This window comes from Talpa occidentalis, unplaced genomic scaffold, assembly GCF_014898055.3.
Source record: "Talpa occidentalis isolate TD23 unplaced genomic scaffold, MPIMG_talOcc4v2.1 talOcc4.11, whole genome shotgun sequence".
NCBI lineage: Eukaryota > Metazoa > Chordata > Mammalia > Eulipotyphla > Talpidae > Talpa > Talpa occidentalis.
The window spans coordinates 97,198,850-97,218,984 of NW_023601104.1; the positions used below are offsets into that span (position 1 = coordinate 97,198,850).

General features: G+C 41.8%; 1 protein-coding gene across 1 annotated transcript in view; it reads left to right on the plus strand.

Moving 5' to 3' along the window:
* The window catches only part of ATG2B (autophagy related 2B), a 63,641-nt gene extending 43,506 nt beyond the window's left edge, over positions 1 to 20,135 (plus strand). Inside the window, exons 33-42 of the mRNA XM_037503944.2 lie at positions 403 to 597; positions 1,219 to 1,320; positions 6,462 to 6,540; positions 6,839 to 7,046; positions 10,140 to 10,209; positions 10,563 to 10,645; positions 11,828 to 11,949; positions 12,144 to 12,298; positions 12,871 to 13,020; positions 16,043 to 20,135. Coding sequence (XP_037359841.1) covers positions 403 to 597; positions 1,219 to 1,320; positions 6,462 to 6,540; positions 6,839 to 7,046; positions 10,140 to 10,209; positions 10,563 to 10,645; positions 11,828 to 11,949; positions 12,144 to 12,298; positions 12,871 to 13,020; positions 16,043 to 16,273 — 1,395 coding nt within the window. The 3' untranslated portion in view covers positions 16,274 to 20,135. The remainder of the gene's footprint in view (positions 1 to 402; positions 598 to 1,218; positions 1,321 to 6,461; positions 6,541 to 6,838; positions 7,047 to 10,139; positions 10,210 to 10,562; positions 10,646 to 11,827; positions 11,950 to 12,143; positions 12,299 to 12,870; positions 13,021 to 16,042) is intronic.

The following is a 20,135-nucleotide window of genomic DNA, read 5'->3' on the forward strand; positions in this document are numbered from 1 at the left end:
GTGCTTAGTATAGAAGTACATAGTGATGGCAATTTCATATATTTAATTCCCATCCCCCCTTTGGAACATAAGCCCTACCTCCACTGAATCATTTTCAATAATGTCATAGATAGGTAAGATCATAATCTTATATCTTACTCTGTTGAGGGTTTTGCTTGAAAGGGATAAGGAGCTTCACCAAGGCCAAACAAGATAGGCTTGTCAGGCTTCTCTTGGCATGATGAGGTAAACATCGATCAGTCAGGGAGGGAACAAAGGAAGAGATGTTATGTTCTCTGAAAGTGGAATTGAACGCTGAGATGGAATTCAGTGAAAATGAAGTGATATTTTGCATTTTAAAGAGAAAATCAGATTTAGATAAAACATAAAGCTTGCTCCCTGTTCTTCTCCTTGCCCATGAAGGTGAAGTTTCAGCACGAGGTCTATCCCCCTTGCAAGCCAGGCTGTGAGTCCAGCCTCTTGGAGCACCCCGTCTCCAGGCAGGTGCTCATCGTGCAGGACCTTGAAGTCCGAGATCGCCTGGCAACATCACAAATGAATAAGTTTCTGTACCTGTATTGCAGCAAGGAGATGCCTCGCAAAGCTCATTCCAACATGGTAAGTGTTTAAACTTCATATTTTTTTGTTATGTTAATTTTGCGAAAAGGTTTTTATTATATCTAACTGACGAAGAATTAGATTGGGGAAAATTTCTGGGTAGTTTTTCTCATTTTAATGTGAATCCCTGTTAAATATGCTGCTTGAAGTTTTACGTTTCAAATATTACTTTGCATGTCGCTTCTAGGGTCCATTAACTGTAATTGCCAATATGTTGACACCTGAGGAAAACTAGAGCCCGCAGTGATCTTACAGAATATTGGTGTTGCTGGAAGTGAGCCAGTGTGGGAACACTTCTTAAATAAAAGTTGTCTGTGGAGTCTTGCACTGTAGATTAGCTGCAGGGGCTCAGCAAATGCCTTTGAGACTGCAAGTACAACATTATTGCTTGCATTTTTCCCTCTGTAGAGTCCATAGCTTTCATCAGCTTCCTGAGGCAGTGTGTGACCCAGAAAAGTTTGACTCAGGGTTTTTTAAGGAAAGAGGTTAAATAGTTTGGCTTTTTTGTTCTAATATAGGAAAAAGAAAAATATTTTTTTTTCTTTTTACTTTTCCTTTTGAATGAAAACAAGGTCAAAATATCATGAGGGGCAAAATATCTTTTTCTTTCTTTCTCTGTAGTTGACAGTTAAAGCTTTGCACGTGCGCCCAGAGTCTGGCAAGTCCCCACAGGAGTGCTGCTTGCGGGTGTCGCTGATGCCGCTGCGTCTCAATATCGACCAGGTGTGTGCCACTAGCCTGATTGTGGAATTATGATTCAGTACATAGCCCACATTCAGAGAGATATGGCTTAGTAGAATTACAATTTTTATTATTAACTTTTGCGAAGGTTGTGTAATTAAAGCCGAGATCTCTGCTGGTAAAGAACAAGGCAAACTATTTAGGCTTTTGGATCTGACCTGTTGGTAGTAGATGTTATTAACTGTTCCCCTGCAGTCTCCTGCTCCTGGTGTCCATGACATAGCACTCAGTGCTTGCTTCTCCTCCCTGTTCCTTATGCTCATGCACCTAATTCAGCCAGCAGGTCTTCTCAGGGAGTGTGAAGGACTCCCTGACACGTGTGATTGCAAGAAAGGGGGGAGTATGTTTTAATCACAGCATCTGTGAATTCCTTCTGCCCTGGACAAAATGGCAAATTAGCAACGGAGATTTATGGAAAGGCATAAAAAAATCCAATTTCCCATAACCTAGCAAGCATCCCATCGAATTGCTCCCATTCAATTTGCTTTGACCCATAGAGCTGTTCAGACACCATTATTACCTCTTCTGGAGTCTGTATGCAAGGTGTGTGAGATAGGACGCTTGTGGTAGTATAGAGGAGTGAAGAGATGGGTTTGAAGGGAGACCTGGCTTTAATTCTCTTTTACTGGTTGTGTGATTTTGACTAAGTTAACTTTTTCAAACCTCAGTTTCTTCATTGATAAAATGGAAGAAATACTATATGTATCATCATTTTTTTAAAATGAGACAAGTGGTTGTGAAAGCTTTAACTTGGTACCAGGCACATAATGTTAAAGATCAAAACTGTTATTATTATTTAACTGAAGCATATACCAACTAAAGAAAAGAAATGGAGTTTTGAAAAATAACCTGTGTTTGAAATAACCAACCCTCTTGCTACTATATCTTAAATTGGTTTAATTCAGATCAGGTTTGAAATTATGTAGGAATATGTGGGCTGTTGTTATTTATTGCTTAAGTAAGAATGATTAATGTTGATTAGTTATTTAATAAATAACAGGTATTTCAGGAATATACTTAAGTAATATTTACATTGTAAAGTACAGGCATCTCAGAGAAAACATACTGTGAAGCACAGAAGTTTAGCATAACTCCACAGCAATATTTTTAGCTTCTAAACTGGTCAAAGTTATCAGTGTGTACTTCAGATTTGTGTTTTCTCATTATGAGAAGAATACTTTTGATATCCATATTTTAATTTGATTTATCCAGTAGGAATATGTTGAAATATTTATGGGAAAATTGATTTCTGTGGAAATCACCATTGTGAGCAGAACTTGAGCAAGATAGAATTTATGGAATGACTTTACCAGACTTAGTAAGCCCAGTTTTCTTTATAGACTTTTTTCCTTTAATATTACTTTGAGCCAAAAAGAAAAAGAAAAATACCGGATGGTCTCACTCATAGCAGGAATCTAGAAAACTTAAATAAGGGACCAGGAAAATGAATATAAGAAAGTGAAAATCAAAATCAACAAAAAACTATGAACCAGAGAAACTTTTTGGGGGGTGGGGGGCGGGAGGGGAAGGATTGGGGTCAGAATGGGGCGTTTGCAATTGTATGGGGGAATATAAAAATAAAATTTATTATTAAAAAAAAATAAACTGTAAACATTAAAATAGTGAAATGTTAATCTTGTAGAAAATAGAGAAATAAATGTTGTGATTAACCTGAGGAGGAATGGGAAATAACTGCCCACAATTTGAAACAGAGGAAGACAAAGCCCTGCTTCAGATACACTCATGGCGAGGCAGAGTGTAGTACCGAAACCTCCTTCCAGTCTGCATCTCTGAGACTGTTGGTCTCTTTTGAGATAGCAACTGGTGAGCTGAAGATAAAACCAAATATTTGTGTTCGTGAAGTCATCAAGAACCTAATTGAGTTTATGAAATGAGACATGAGATCGTTCAGTAAAAGGAGCCAGTACTCTATTGAGGTTGGAGATGACGCGTATTGGAAGTACCAGCTTGCACATTTCTACTTGGTCAGCGTTGTTGCTCAGTTGCCAGTGACATGAAAAGTAATTTTTTTTTAAATATTTTAAGTCATATTGGGCTGTTAATATATTCTCTACTAGAGAATCTTAAGGCTAGAAATAACTTGTGTGATCAAAGTTTAACAAATAATTAACCAGTTTTTAAAAGTTAATTTATTGAGGTGTGATTTGCACTTAATAAAATCCATATATTTTTTAAAGTTTTATTTTCTTTTTTTAAGATTTATTTATTCAAGAACCGGGGTACAGGCCAGATGCACGGGAGGGTGAGAGGATTCACCAGAGACATAGGGGGAACAGGACAGGCAGACTGACAAAATACACTGCTAAGGGGAGCAGCAAGCGAGACAGGAGAGGTCGGCTTGCCATGTGGGACCCTGGCCAGCCGACCGGGATCAAACCCGTGCTGCAGAGGCTGTGGACAGCTTCACAGAGCAGTGCTCAACCGCCTGAGCCACCAGGGGAGGCCCAAAATCCATATTTTTAAATACAGTTTGAACTTGACAAATATATACACTTGAGTATCTACTACATCAGTTGAAAGACAGAACATTTCTTTATCTGCAAAGTACTCTATCCCCTGTCATCACCACTCCAAAGTAGACACTGACCTCATTTCCATCCCACAGATTATGGATGTTCTGCAGCTTCGTATAAATGAATTGTATCTGGTTTCCTGTGCTCATCAGTAGGGCCACGAAGTTCATCCAGGTTGTCATATGCATCTGCAATCTGTTCATTTTTATTCCTGAGGAGTGTTCCATTATATGGATATACCAAAATTTGTTTATCCATTTATTGATTTCCATTAGGGTTGTTTTCTTGTTTTTGGCTCTTGTGAATAGAGCTGTTAAGAAGTTTGTGTATGAAACTTTTTGTGGACATATGGGCATTTTTCTAGGGTATGTGTGCATATACACACACACACACACAGGGTTGATACACTTGTAACTATTATAAGAAGCTGCCAAGCAGCTCTCCAGTGGTGGTGCTGTTGTATGTGTCATTATTTTAAAGGATAACAGAAGAGAACTCATCTGCTTCACACCCTGACCAAACTTGGTGTCTTGTTTTAGCTGTTTTACTTGATGCTCATCGTGATTTTACTTTGGATTTCTCTGATGACAAATAATACTAGCACCTTTTCAAGTGCATATTTGCCATTCCTATATCATCATTTATGAAATGTTGTGTCTTGCTAGCTTTAAAATTGTTTTTTTTGATAAGTAAGGAGCACAACATAATAGCATAAATGCTGAAATCAAGAATTCTGAGAATGTTTTGAAAAACTGATGATTAATATCCTTTTGTTGTCTTGTGTTTATGAAGCAAAAATGGATAAAAACCACTGTCTCTTTAGTCTTCCATTATTTTAAAGAGCAGATTTATCTGGAATTGTCTTTTTTTTTGAAGGCAGTCATAGAATCAAAACATTTACAGGCAGGTCTCCCCTGGTGGCGCAGTGGTTGAGCGCTGGGTTGCAAAGCTGCCTGCAGCCTTTGCAGCGCCGGTTCGATCCCCGGCCACCGGCGAGGGTCCCACATGGCGCGCAGACCTCTTCTGCCGCCCTCTACTCCCCTCAGCAGTGTACTTCAGTCCTTCTGCCTGTTCTGTTCCCCGCTCTGGCTCTGGTGAATTCTCTCACCCTCCCGTGCTTCTGACTGTACCCAGTGTTTGTATGAATAAATAAATAAATCTTTAAGGAAAAAAAAAAAAACCACTTACAGGCATTTAAATATCACCACCTTGTGGCCAGAGGATAAAATTTTTATATTAATAGTTTATATGTATAGTAATATATAATAAATATGTGTAGTATAAATTATACAAAATATATGTATGAAGCTTAATAACACTAAGAGCAATTCACAAACCCACTGCCCTACTGCAAAACCAGGATGTTTCCATTACTGTTGAAAGCACCTGCTTGCTCTTTAGTCCACTTGTCAGCCTCCTATAAGCCAGTTACCTAGAAAAATATTTTTCTAACTTGCATCATTTATACTTCTGATAAATTTCATCAGTAGTAGATAAATTCCTTTGGAATTTTCTGTTAAACTTTTGGTGTGCTAATAAATATTGGTAGCCCTCATTCATTTTTACATTGCATTTGCTATAATATTAGTTTAATTTAGAACTTCTTTAAGTGGAAGGAAAGGATGTGAAAGAGTAGGACAGACATTTAGTTTTGATATTTTCTAAAATGAATTTGTCAGTTTCAGTGAGGTAGACAACATTGCTATACCTGGCAAATGTGGCTTGGGTGTAGTATAACATCAATCCAGACATTTTTTTTTTTTTAAAGATTTTTTTTATTTATACAAGAACCAGGGTACAGGCCAGATGCACGGGAAGGTGAGAGGATTCAGAGAGACAGAGCAGGGAACAGAACAGGAAGACTGACGATACACTGCTGAGGGGAGCAGCGGGCGAGACAGGAGAGGTCTGCCGCACCATGTGGGATTCTCGCTGGCCGGCTGGGATGGAACCCTCGCTGCAGAGGCTGCGGACAGCTTCACAGTGCTGTGCTCAACCGCCTGAGCCACCAGGGAGGCCCCAGACATTTCTTTTGTAATTAAATAATTTCTGAATAGACGACACGAAATGGGCAACCTTATTTATTTTTAATTTTTATTTTGAATATCATGTTCAGTAAAAAATGTATGAAGACAATAGCATAATGGTGAAAGCAGAAATAAGACATTAAGAACTTTTATGGCATGTGGTGAGTAGCCAGTAGCTGTCTCCTCTGATTGTCGTTAGTGACATCACCACTGCCAGCTCGGGATGAGGACAAAGGGAGAATCGGAATGCGGGTGCCAGGAAAAGAATGGAGAATGCTGGACTGCTAAGAAAATGATGATGTGCTTTGACTCAAAATCTTCCCAGCTTGTAATTTTTATCTTTTGGGGGTCTTAATTTTCACATCTATAAATCAATTTTTTTATAGAGTTGTGAGAATTAACAGTGTGTGTATTATAGTGTGAAATAGAGAAATTAGGAAAGGACTCATTGAAATACAGCTGTATGTGAATAATGAGTAAAATGTGAGTTAACTTATTTCATAGCTTTAGAAATAGATGTACCTTTTTCCCTTTGAGTTCTGATCACATCTCTTAATTTTAGGATGCTTTGTTCTTCCTGAAAGATTTCTTCACAAGTCTTTCTACAGAAGTAGAGATTCTAATGGCTCCAGATCCAGAAGGTATTAAATATGGTAATATTGAAAATATTGAAAAAGTCTGTAACAAGTACTTAGGTTGATTTTGATTGTTATGAGACTGTCTTTATTTTCATTTCTATAGTAATGTCTTCTGTGTTTATTTTTGTTAAATTACACAGAAGTTTCTGTAAAAATACTAATTTGAAAGGTGAAAGACAATTTTCCCTGTAGAATTATATTTATTAAATGAAATTAGCAAAACAAGTTAAATGTGGATTGATTTAGTGGTTGCTCTAAAGAAATACACCTCAGTTTTCTAATGTGCATGTTCTATTTTCAGTTAAAAAGTCCCCTGGAGCTGATGTCACCTGCAGTTTGCCAAGGCATTTAAGTACTTCCAAGGAGCCAAATCTAGTTCTTTCCTATCCCGGGCCAAAACAGCCTCCCCAAGACCAGAGTGCCAGTTCAGTGGAAATGACAAATGGGGAGGAAGAAAAGGACTTCTCAATGGAAGAAGCATCATTTAGTGATCAACCTGTGTTTTTTAGGTAAATTCTTTAATTTTGGTAATAAATTATCTTAAGAGTTTTGAAGATTGTTTTTTGATATTTTGTATAATTAAAAGGCTACATCAGCTTTTCTTTGCACTGCCAAATACTCACTTGGTGTTATTTTATGTGGTTCCCACCTAATCTGTACCCTTATTTGCACCAAGTAGTGCTGGTTCAGGAGTCACCACTCTGCTGATTCCACGGCAGGGGCTTCCTTTGCCTTCTAACTTCTTCCTTTTTCCTCCTCTTGTCTCTCTCTTCCCAGGCACTGTTAAGGCCTATTTTGTACTTGAAACATGCTGCTCTTTTTCCTCTTTTCTTTCACACACCTCAGCTTCGCCATTTCTGCTTTTTCCCTTATGGAAATTTTTTGTCCTGTTTTCTGTTTGCCTTTTCCCATCACTGTTGAGCTTTTCCTGACCCTTTGCTCCCTAGCTGGGCGGCACCCAGGTCTCCTGTGCTGCCACCATGTGCTGTGGCCACGCCCTGCCACTCGGCTAACTGGTCGCACGTTGCGCTGATCCCTTCTCCCCAGCCCCAGGCAGTCTCCCTGCTTTTCTTCCCCAGCCCTTGAAGGTAGCGCAGGAGTGTTGACTCCACGGGAAGGAGAGATGAGATCAGAGGTCCCGAGAGATGAGATCAGAGGTCCTGTGTGTGAGGGACAGGGGGCTCCCTTCACTGCTCTTCTGTACCCTTCTTCCCCGGGGACATCAGCATTCCCCAGTTTCCGCCTTTCTTCTAAATAGTGGGAAAGTAAAGGTTAGATTTCTGGCATGGCCCAAAGTAGGCAGAAAAGTGTTATCATGGTTTGATGTCTTGTGGACTGATGAAGCAGATAGAAAATACGCAAAGTAGTAAAGAAAAAAAATGATAGCATATGAGAATTGGAAAGGTGCTGGATGAGGATCTCTGGTGACTGACCCTTCATGGTTTTCCCACAGTGACCTTAAAAAATATATTTTTCTGTCTAAAATTGTAAATGATAGTAATTTGGAATATTCATTTTAAATTTATCACATGTAATTTGCCAATTTGGTTTCTGCAAGTGTTATAGAGCAACCCCGATATTAAACAACCCAAAGTCACTCTCAGAGCTGGCCGGACGCTGCGAGCTGGCGGAGAGCCCACAATGGGGGATCCCCAAAGCCCACGTGTCTGCCTTTTGTATCCACCTGGCTGCTTAACCCCACCCTCAGGTCCCAGCCACCTTCCCTTTGGTGGTGATGGGATTTGGAGTTCCCAGTGTCTTTGGCTTTGACCTGGGGTGGGGGTGGAGTCCACAAAGCCTATATGGAATTTGCTTTGGGACAGCCTTTTCCCCCTAACACAAGCACTGGATAACCAGCATAAGACATACTGACTTGTTGCAATTCTGGCCTGAAAGCAAAGACATTTGACACTTTTAGTCATCTTAGGTACATGTTCATTTCAATTAGGTTATTTAAAATACTGAAAATAGCTTATAGATTTCCATTTCTATTCTTGAAAGCTCCTAGGGGTTCCAGAACCCTGGAAAATTAATTTGAAATATAGATCACATTACTCACTTTACAGAGGGGAAAATTCTGCCCAGAGAGGTGAGTTAGTAGCTGAGCAAGGACTCAAACTTGGTCTTCTTAATCCCCAATTCAGTGTATTTCCCCAAAATGATGGCGTAATAGTCTTCCCCTTTACCCCCAAACATCTATTCTTTCTACAGTTGTTTACTGAGCACTTTATGTATGCACAATGAACAAAGTAGAGAAAAATCCCTCCTTAATTGGGCTCACGTGATTTGTACTGTTATGTGCCATGGGAAAACAGGGTGAGAAAGGAGGAGACAGGTGTTGGTGGTGTTGCCCAGAAAACCAGTGACATGAGTTATGGAGATGAAGGTGGAGCTAGGGCCCCAGGCTTCCTGTAGCCGGTTGCAGCGGCAGGATGGCACAGTGCAGGTTTTCTATGACCCAAGCAGACTGGTGAAGGAGGCGTCCTGGAGCCCTCTGTGGCTTTTTCAGGCTTTGACATTTTACCAGGTACTCAGCAGGCAGGGTGCCAGGAGGCTGGCAGGCCTCCAGCCCACGGTGAATCTTCACTCTATCTGGGCTCTCCGGCCTTCTCTCGTGGCCTCTGCTGGTCTGCTCTCTTCTCTCGTTCTCTGGTCTCTCTTTCACTCTGCTGGTGTCCCCATGATGCTGCCCTTATAAACCCAGTCTAGACCAGGTGTATCCCACCTACATATGCCCACACCCTACTCCAGGTGTCCACCATCCGGCAGGCATTAAATCTAGTGGTGGGAGGGCGGAAAAGCCTGATACATAACTTACCCTACACCGGTAGGGTAATGTTAATACAGCATTTCTATTTCATTGTAGGTTAAAATGGATTTTTGTGAGGTGTCTTACGATCCTGTATCCTAAGATACAGCCATTGACATTATGTGTCTCAAATTTGAATCCAAGTTTACACTCCAGCTTTTGGAAACCATTGTCTTTTGCTTGGTGTTCCATCAGTATATAATTTCATTTCCCACAGAATTCCACTACCATTTTAATAACCTACTTACAAGCATTAATTTTAAGAAAACTGACCAAAATTCAGCAATGTGGGTGGCATCTGAAGTATGCTGACAAGGAAATGGCGACTTGGAGAATTGTAGCTCCTTGCTCACCACCGCAGCCCATGTTCCTGAGACACTGGGTTCACGTCCCGGTTTTCTGACTCTTTCATCATGAGTGAAAACAAATATATCTCTCCTTTATCACTTTTTGGTGATATGATTATATTCATCCTTAATTTTTAATCTTGAAGTTTGCTTTTATTAATTTGCTTTCTGTGTGAATTGGGAATATCTGGCAGAATAATTTTTTCTAAGATAAACGTGTAGGAACAGTTTTTTTGTGAGAAAATTTAAATATAGTAAAATAAATGCAATTTATACGATGATTGACATTGGTTTAGTTGTTCTGTTACTTTAAGAAAAAGGTAGAGCTAATGATGTTCTCTTTTATTTAGACCTCAAGATATTCCTTTTTTTATTTTCTAGTTGAACAATTGATATCAAATTTGAACATTTAGTAATGTAAATAACTCTCCTTTCTTTATCTTTAGAGAATTTAGATTCACCTCAGAAGTTCCTATTCGACTTGATTATCATGGCAAACACGTATCAATGGATCAGGTTTGGAACTTTGAACAAATTGCTATACACAATTACCTCATTTGTTTTTCTAATGGACTCAATTTTTAAAAACTTTGCTCTGTCGTAGTTTATTGTCATAGCTTATATATATGTTTGAAGTGATGTGCAAGATTTTTTAATTTTTTAAAGTAAATTATCATTTCTGAAGAACCCATGAATAAAAAAAAGACTATAAATTTTTATCTAAATTGTGTAAAATAGGTATTTTTTGCTGATAAATACTTAGTGTTTTAGCTTCATTAGTGACTAGTGCTTGACTTATCAGATAACAACTATTTTAAATGTTAAGTCTCTCAATTTGCAGATTAACCTGGCCTTTGTTAACTTTAAAGGGGACGTTAGCTGGGATTTTGATTGGTCTGGCCCAGTTGAACTGCTCTGAACTGAAACTGAAGAGACTCTTCTACCGGCATGGGTGAGTCGGTTATCCGAGGGCCTTGGGACAAAGTCACTAAAGTCAGTTCACCACAGATTATAAAGCGAGTTCTCAGCACACATACTTGATTGGTTTTACCAGACTGCAGAGGGCTCCTTTTTAGAGGATCTTTATTGATTATGGGTAATTTTTATTCTGTGAGAGTAGAAATAGCTTGTATAGTAGTGTTTCTCAAAAACGTCTAGTTATAGTTTTTAATTTTCCAGAGTGTAGAGGCCAGGAACTGGCCACAGTGCAGGTTTTCTGATCCAATGCAGACCGGGTAAAGGAGGAGTCAGAGTCCTCAGTGGCTTTTTTTGCAGGTCTTTTATTGGGGTTCACCAGGCATATGGCAGGCAGGGGTGCTGGCTGGGGGGCTGGCAGGCCTCCCAGCCCCCAGCAAGTCTTCACTCTATCTGGATTCTCTGGCATTCGTTCTGCTGCTTCTCGGCTTCTGCTTCGGCTTCTCCTGCTGCTGCTGGCGTCCCCGTCACGGCGCCCTTAAAAGCACAGTCTTAGCTCAGCTGAATCCCATCTACCTATGCCCACACCCTATTCCAGGTACCCGCCATCAGGCATGCATTCAGGACAAGGATCCATCATCTATCCTGATGGCGGAAGGGCAGAAAAGCCTGACATTTTCTTTACCCTACACAGAGTTATAAATTACCTTTTTTAGTGAAAAGATTGGTAGTTCACAAGGTAAAGCTTTTTAATAGCTAAGACCCATATGGCAATTTATAGATACTGAGTTAACCCTATGCCAGAGCTTCAGATATTTGAGAAATTAGAACAGGAAAAAGCAGTTGTACACATATGATCTGAGCCTTATAGAAATTACTAACCTGGGCCTCCCCTGGTGGCACAGCAGTTGAGTGCTGGGCTGCGAGGCTACCCACAGCCTCTGCAGCGCCGGTTCGTTCCCCAGCCGCCGGCAAGGGTCCCACAAAAAAAAAAAAAAAAAACCAACAGCCTTACAGTTAAATTATATGTATACACATTACCATATATGTATACATAGATGTACAGTACTGTATATGTATACATGTACAATTCAGATTGAACATCTATATTTTTTCCTTGCAATTTGTGAATTATGTTGTATATAAAAAAGAAAAAACACTAAACTTAAGCCTATACATTAATTTCTCCTTTCTATACACTAACAATCATTTGCTCTAGTTTGCTAGGTGTTGACAAACTATTCTCATATGCCATCACTGAATGGCTTACTGACATTAAGAAGAACCAGCTACCAGGAATCCTGGGAGGTGTTGGGCCTATGCATTCACTAGTCCAATTAGGTGAGTTTTCTTTTACTCAAAAAATAATTGTCTGGTTTTTTAGTTGCAGAGTCAACATGAGGAATGACTTTTTAGAAAACATACATGAGCAGACATTGCCTCCAGTTTTAGGGGCTAAAATCCCCAGAGTTAGAATGATAGCAGAGATCAGTGCTCCAGCGCCCCCACTGATTTCTGTGTGTTGACTGTTCCAGTGCAAGGCCTGAAGGACCTGGTCTGGTTACCGATAGAGCAATACCGGAAGGATGGCCGCATTGTCCGAGGGTTTCAGAGAGGAGCTGCTTCCTTTGGCACCTCAACAGCGATGGCGGCTCTTGAACTCACAAACAGGATGGTTCAAACCATACAGGTACCACTCTGTGGCCTGCCTTAATCTCTGCAAAGAGGAGGAGCATAACAATATAAGGAAAATACACAAAATGTTGAGAATTCTTTTATGTGTATATCTAGTGTTAAATAAGCAGTAGAATAAAGCAGTGGAATACTGTGAAGTTTACCTTTTTCAAGTTAGTTATAACCGTTAAGATAGCTGAGGATTTATTTTACGTTGGTGTGAAAAGATGCTAGCTAGCTGCTGCCTGCGTTACCGAATCAAACATAGTCACATTCAGGTGTGTCACATGAAGTACTAAGTACCAGTTGACATTCCAGTTGTTCACAGACTGCATTCTTTATTAACCTGGTAACTTGGAAAGTGTTCTCAGAGGACAGAGGGGGGACTAAAATAAATGAACTCAGTCCAGATATTAGTTTTTAATGTACACTTTAATATTCTTGCTATAAGGTAATGCTTGTAAAAAATGCAAGCACTGCAGAAGCACCTGATTGGGGTGTGTGAATCCCTTTGTCCTTCCTCACTCCCTGGGCATGACTCTCCAGACATTGTCTAATTAGCTCTGCTTTCTGATTAAAATAATCCAGGCAGCAGCAGAGACTGCTTATGATATGGTGTCTCCTGGCACCCTTGCTATCGAGCCCAAGAAGACCAAAAGATTTCCTCACCACCGATTAGCGCACCAGCCAGTAGACCTGAGGGAAGGCGTAGCCAAGGCCTACAGCGTCGTGAAAGAGGTGAGTGAGGACCGGTGGGGACAGGCTAGAACCTGTCACATTTTTCCTGGTATTCACCTGAAGAGCAGTCACTGGTTGGAATTTGTTTAAAAGAAAGCCCTAGGAGTGGATTTGGAACTCGTAGCACGTGCACGTGTCTGCACGGGGAAGAGAAGAGGGCCAGGTTGTGCCTGATAGACTCGGATGCTTGCGAGGAACAATGGAAACAAACACCCGTGTGCCCACCAACTAGATTTCACATCTATTCACACTTTGCTGTGTTGACATCAGATTTGTTTAAGAAATATAATTTTTCAGGTGAATTGCTCACCCTGATCTCATTCCCATACTTTCACGATCCTAAAAATGGCACATATTTTTTTCTGTACGTTTCTATGTGAACATGTACTCATAAACAAGATAAATTACTGTTTGTGTTCTAGAGTTAACATAAATGGTATCACATCGTCTTGCACCTTTTTTCTTTTAAGATGTATCCCTGTGGACTACATATAGCTCTAGCTTGAACTAATTTTATAGGAGTTCATTGTGTGAACAGACATACTTTATTTTCCTGTGGGTGGACATTGTTTCTGTTTTTCCCCGAAACACTGTTTGCAGAAATATTTATCTAAATGTACCTTTGTTGATCTATGCAGACGTTCTAGGGGTGGAGTTGGCTCTTTGTAACGACTGAATCTGGACATGGATCAAGCGTGGCCCAGTCGCAATGGGGGTGCGCACGCGAGCGTGCTCCTTCACGGGAGTGGTCAGGAGCATTCTCTGTCTTAATCTTCTTTGACTTTTTTTCTTTTTAATATGACACAAAAGAGCTTCAGGTCATTTTGCTTATGATTCGTGTGTTAGGATTTCCCATCATACTCTGTTGGCAGGCAGAAGGGCTGAGGCAACCTTCTCTCCCTTTTACGAAAGCTGCATCTGTGGGCCGACCACTGAGATGGGCCCGGATGTGACTGAGCAGATAAAGAAAGGCATGGCCATGGGCCCCTTTCTTAAAAATAGTGGCGACAGTAGAGAAAGAATTTCAGTGAGACCTGTTCTTACAGACGCCGGATGTTATCAGCAGCCATGTTAGAAATGAGGCTGTACACTGACTCTGGCTGGAGCTCAAGCAGTGATGGTGGCCAGCCAGCCCATGGCCTTTGCAGCCTGCAAAACGCGTACCTCGTGTCATCCTTTCATTAGATGTAAATACTTCCATGCTTACTTTGCACCAGGTATATGTGGTCCTTACAGCAAGGTGGTGTTGCCAACTCACAGGTGAGAAACAGGCTCAGCAAAAGCCACCTCCCTGGCGTGTGGTCCGTGGGGCCAGGGGAGGTGTTTGGGTGTCCAGCTGGGAGGAGTGGAAGAAGGTGGGAACAGCAAGCGTGGTTCTAGTGGAATCTGACTTCTGCATTTAACAACTTTTTAAACAGAGCTTCCTAAGGGGTGATAACTATTTCACAGACATTAATAACATAAATATCCCGAGAAAACACCCCATGTGTTTCACCGGGAAGTGTGTCCTTTGGGTCAGGAGGGCGGCCTGCAGTCAGGTCTGCTGTGCCTGTTTGCATTGAGACTTGCTGGCTCAGGATGATGGTTACCATTTTAAGGATTGTAAAAGGAAGAATAGATCACAGAGACTGTGTGGCCCACAAATATTTACCATCTGGCCCTTTCCAGAGAAAGTTTGCTGGGCTGTTTTATATAATCCCATGTCCTGGTGACCAGGTAGCTGTGCTGAAGGTAGTGGTAGTTAGTTAGGGATGATTCAAGGGACACACAATACCTGCTGGGCTGTGCCAAGTTCTGTAGATGTATTGTGTTAGAATTGTTGATTCTAACAGTCACCATGGTATTTTAATTCCCTATTTAAAGGCCCTGTCCAAAGTCAACAGCTAATGGCAGCGCTGAGATTTGAATCTGAGATTTGAACCAGACTTGATGGTGTTAATCATCATAGGATAACAAACTATTACCTACTGGCCATCTGTGAGTTAGGGAGGGAGCTGGGGAAAGAAGATAATGTGGGCAGTATACAAATTGTGAGCATTTTCTTCACTGTGTTCACAGTTTCTCTTCGTGGCTATGTGGATGCTTTAAAAATAGCACTTAGATTTTTTTTGTATTTCTTCTGGACTTTTTCTTTTTTAACCCCCTATGCCTTTATATATTTTGCTTGCTGTGCTGTGTCAAAATGACATTCTTGGTAACATATCAAAGTGTTGGCTAGATGCTAGGTTTGGATAAGGTGCCTCAGTTTCCCTGGAGAGCACAAGGGACCCTTTTCCTTCTCTGAAGACATTGGAACACGGCCTCATGTCCCCTCTAGGATTTCTGAGTTACCACCTAGTAGAGAGTCAAGAGTCCTGTGTGAAATGTGACCTTTGCATTAATAAACTTGGCTTCCAATCTTAGCAGTTGCGATTCTCTAATGTTGTACAGGCAGTTAGAACCATGAGAATATTACCCGACATGCTTTGCTTCTAATTATTAAACATGTTCCTGCTTTATGTTCTCAGAATTTTCTCTATTTAATTCAATAACTTGTTCTGTTTAGTCTGTTACCTTAATTGAATGTTCTGCAATTATCTTTCTAGGACATGATAAGTAACTTAAAATGAAATAATGATTTTCTGGAGCTTAGTAGAATTAGTTTTTCTTGTTATAGTCAAATCAAAGGCGCTATCACCATATTCCTTTAGTGATATTATTTATGCAGGAAGCTTTGTTTGCTAAGTTTGATTAATTACAATGATAGCTCTAGAAAAGCTACTCTTGGATCATTGAAGCTTTCTGTAAGTTTCTCTATGTGAAATCATATTTTGACTAAAATTTCTGCACATAAGTGTTGCAACAGATTACTAAATCTTAATTACCTCTTTTCTTTATAATTAGAATATTGTCATAAAAATACCCTGTTCTCTCAAAACCAGTTTTTTTGTTTAGTTACAGACATCATGCTGATGAACTACTAAGTGTGTGTTACAGGCTAGTTGCGAGGGTTTTCTGACCGTGATGCCCCCGCCCGTTGCAGGGAATCGCGGACACGGCGCAGACCATCTACGAGACGGCGGCGCGCGAGCACGAGAGCAGGGGCGTCACGGGCGCCGTGGGCGAGGTCTTGCGCCAGATTCCCCCGGCGGTGGTGAAGCCTCTGATCGTTGCCACGGAGGCAACATCAAACGTGTTGGGAGGTATGAGAAACCAAATTCGCCCTGACGTCCGGCAGGACGAGTCGCAGAAGTGGCGCCACGGGGAAGACTGAGCGGCGGACGGGCGTCTCCAGAAGATGGCCAGGCCGCGAGCGCCCCGGGACCCCGCCGTTAGTTTTACTGTGCCCATCTCAGGAACAACAGCGTTTCTTAGTTCAGTGATGTCATAGCAGAACAACATGCAACCAAACATTCTTGACGTTTAGGCTAGTCTGACGCTTGCCTGTGGAAATGTTTGGTGTCAAAAGTCCTTAAAGCATTTGCTGCCAAGTTAGGGGCGCTTGCTTGCTTTCAGCGGCCGTGCTGCTCCTTGTCCCGGTGAGACGTCGTGCAGGCCTCCTCGCTCAGCAACCAGGGCTCAGGAACACTGGAGCTTGTGAAAGCACTGTGGCTCTGAGGAGCCGGTTTTTCTCAAGGTCTAAAAAGAATCACAGCTTCGAAAGTTTCATTGGCTGAGCGACAGAAGGCGCAGGAAAGCACAGCGAGTGGGATGCCCAGTTTGGACTTCAGTCTGTGGGGTAGTGTTGGTGCGCTGAGAGCTACGGTGTCCCGCGCTGGCCCGCCCCTGGGGGTGGGGAAGGCGATGCCCAGCCAGGCTCTGTTGTGTTGCACTTTATCCCGTATGTGTGTAGATTAATGCAAGTCACGTGCTGTTTATGTTATTTACAAAGTCACACAAAATATAAAAAGTCAGCCTGAAAGTTTCTGGCAATGGTAGCTCAAATGTAATAGCTTCCATTTACTTTAAGTGTAAATGAAAATGTGCATTCTGTAACGACCTGGGGCCCACCTAATTGTTTCTATGTTCAAATTTGAGCAGGTGTAGTGCACACTTGTTAGGGTCGTGTGGAAAGGGAGACTTTTTATGGAGACGTGTGGAAGTGGTTTCTACTCTTTTAAAATTAACCAAAAATCCTCCAGGTATGCCCTAGTCATTTATTTCAAAGTACCGTTTTTACTTGGTTAACAATGTACATTTTGATAACCTGTCAGGAATGAATAAAGTATTTTTATTTAAAGGTAATGTTGTTTATGCTTCCACAAATATTTTGCTTTCTTAGAGTGTGTACATAGATGCAATACTGTGATTTATCCCAGGATACTTGGGAGCACTTTCTCAGCCTTTGTCCAGTTAGTATCGAGTGAGTTGTTACCCAGGAGTGAGAGCTCCCTGTGCCCCGGGGCATGGTCACCGACCTCAGCTCAGTCTGGAGAAAGTACCCGCAGGGCTCGGCGCTCAGCCACTGCGTGAGGTTGCGGCTGCCACTCACTTCCTGAAGTTGGGCTGTATCAAGGAGGTGGATTTGGATTTCAGATCTTCCTTTCAATTTGGGGTTTGGGAAATGATCGAGATTTAGAGATTTTGGTCTCTAAATTTTCTAAACAAAGCAATCAACGCAAACCAGCCTGCTTCTCAGGAACATTCCCACTGCCTGCTCATCAACCCCAATATTCTCCGTTTTCCCTTACAATGAATGGGGTGTGCTGAGTATATTCTCTAATGGTGACTCAAGCTGAAAGAGTTTGAGCAAACCTAAAAATTTTAAGTTTGCTTAATGCTGAAATGTTTTCCATAAATATGTTTAGAAAAGTGTCTTTAAACTTTGATATTACAGTGACACAGCTGAAAAAAAAAAAGGTGTGGGGCAGGGTCCTCAGGTGCCGTCTGCAACTCAGCTAGTGGACAACTCGGCCCAGACATTTTATTTCTCTAAGCTGCTGTGTTCCTCTCTATAAAGAAGGTGTGTTTCATGGCAGAGCCCACCAGAGATTTGGGGTGTTTAGGGGGTGTACATATGTGAGTGTGTGTGCGTGCACGTGTGTGAATAATGGTACAGGATGTGACCCTGAGTGGCGTGCCCCAGGCCTGTGGCACTCAGACCCGTGGCTCTGGCTCTGGTCACCACACCCGCAGAGTGGAGCAGGCTACTTGGGATTTTGCATTTCTGAGCAGTGGTTGGTGCCTGCCTGCAGGCTGGGCTATGTATGGGTGTGGTAGTGATGACTGGAGCAGCCTGCTTGTGCTTGCTCGTTGCTGGCCTCGGAGGCATTTCTCCCAGGAGCCAGGTCAGCAAGCTGGATCCAGATCTCTCCTGAGTTTGTGAACCCCCCCACCCAGTGCTAGGAGCACGTGGGTCTGCGTGACCTCACCCTGTCAAGGCAGACAAGACCACGGTGATGATTTCTCTTAAGTGGGGCTTATTTGAATCCCCAGTTTCCCTTCCTGCCTGTCCCCAGATTGCTGTTACTTACAAGTGGAGCATTCACTCCACATTTGCCTTATAGGGTAGATAGAACACAATTTTTTCCCTTCATCATAGCAGTAAATGTAGGTTTTAATAGTTTGGATGCAATTTGGATTCCCATTTAAGCATAGATACTTAACATCTATATTTTTATAATGCAGAACTCACCTTAAGGGAAAAAAAATTCCCAAATAGCACTTTAGTTACCTCCCAAGCACCTAAAATGGCAAAAATACAAAATGCTAGTGTTTCCTGCCTGCTGTCATTTTAAAATGCTATTGAAATATTAACAGTATTTAACCGAATTACTTTCTTACCATTTCCATTTAAGCTGTTCTGTAGACTTGATAGCTTTGTTGAGTTTCAAAACAGTCCAGAGCAGCTGCTGGTTGGACTGGTTCTGGCCTCTCACCAGGGGGCACTAAATGGCTTCAAGACTAATGACTGTCTTAACAATTTACATTTTGCATATGTATTCAGCTGTGTGAGTTAAGAGAAATCATTTAACTTTGCCTCAGTTTTCTACACCCGCTTGCGTGTCATGCCCAGGAGCGTGGAGAGGGCGGCCGGGTGGGCCTGCTGTGGGGCAGTTGCATGCTGCACCCCTCACATCCTCTTGACCTACTTGGGTCAGTAGAGAGAATGTAAAGTGTTTTAAGTTCCTTGAAAGTAAGGAACTGTTCAAGCACAAGTGAGACTCTTGTATCTGCAAGTGCACCAACTACACGTACCAACTGTCATGAAGCAGATTAAGTGTAAATTTGTGAGTCTGAAATTTAAAGGAGGCTCTCTGTAGAGTATATAGATAATGGAGGGGAAAAAAGACTTTCTTCATTACCAACAAATCTTTCTGTTTACTGGAAGTTACAGTCAGTCTTTTCATATATGAATAATTGAGTGCTTCAATGCCAGTTTGTTTTTATCTCACTGCTTTTGGGATCATCTAGTCACACTGCTCTTTTTAATAGACTTTATACGCACAGTTCAAGTCAGCCGGTTTTAATCAGAAATATTTTCACGGTAGCGCCTGCCAATCAGAGAAGGGACACATGACCGGCCTCTTCGGGATAAGAGCTGTGGCTTTCAGCTGTTCATATTTTGCATTGTCAGCAACTTTTGAAACCATGTATTAGAGAGACATTTTTGCCTCCCATGGTGACTATCGGCCCCTGGGCCCTGACACAGTGCCCCCTGAAGCCGCAGCATCAGGCCCTGCATTTCGGGAGCTGGGAATGCGCCTGCCTGGCGCCCTGGCACCCCACGCTCTCGGGGTGGGAGGAGCAGTCCCTCCTTTGACAAGTAGGTTCGATTTGCAACCTCAATGTGCTTGGTGTAAGGTGGGTTCCAAGCTCCGAGCCAGTCTGTCTTGTCTCGTGTGTATGACTTGTTTGTCACGCGGGTGTGCGCGTTCCCCATGGCTTCCCCGAGGGCACTGGCTCGGCCCTCATGCTAATTCACCCCGACCCACCTCCCGACATAAGAAACCTGCCCGTGTGCACCACTGTCACTGCTGTCTCTGAATTTTTCTAAAGTACTTATGGATGTGAACACGTAATACTGACTCTGTACCTGTATTTTTGTGGCAATGTAACTTGTTACGTGTGACTTTAAAATATGAAATTAAGAATACTCTTGAAGAAAATTAAAATAGTTGCTCTTTGGAGTTTGC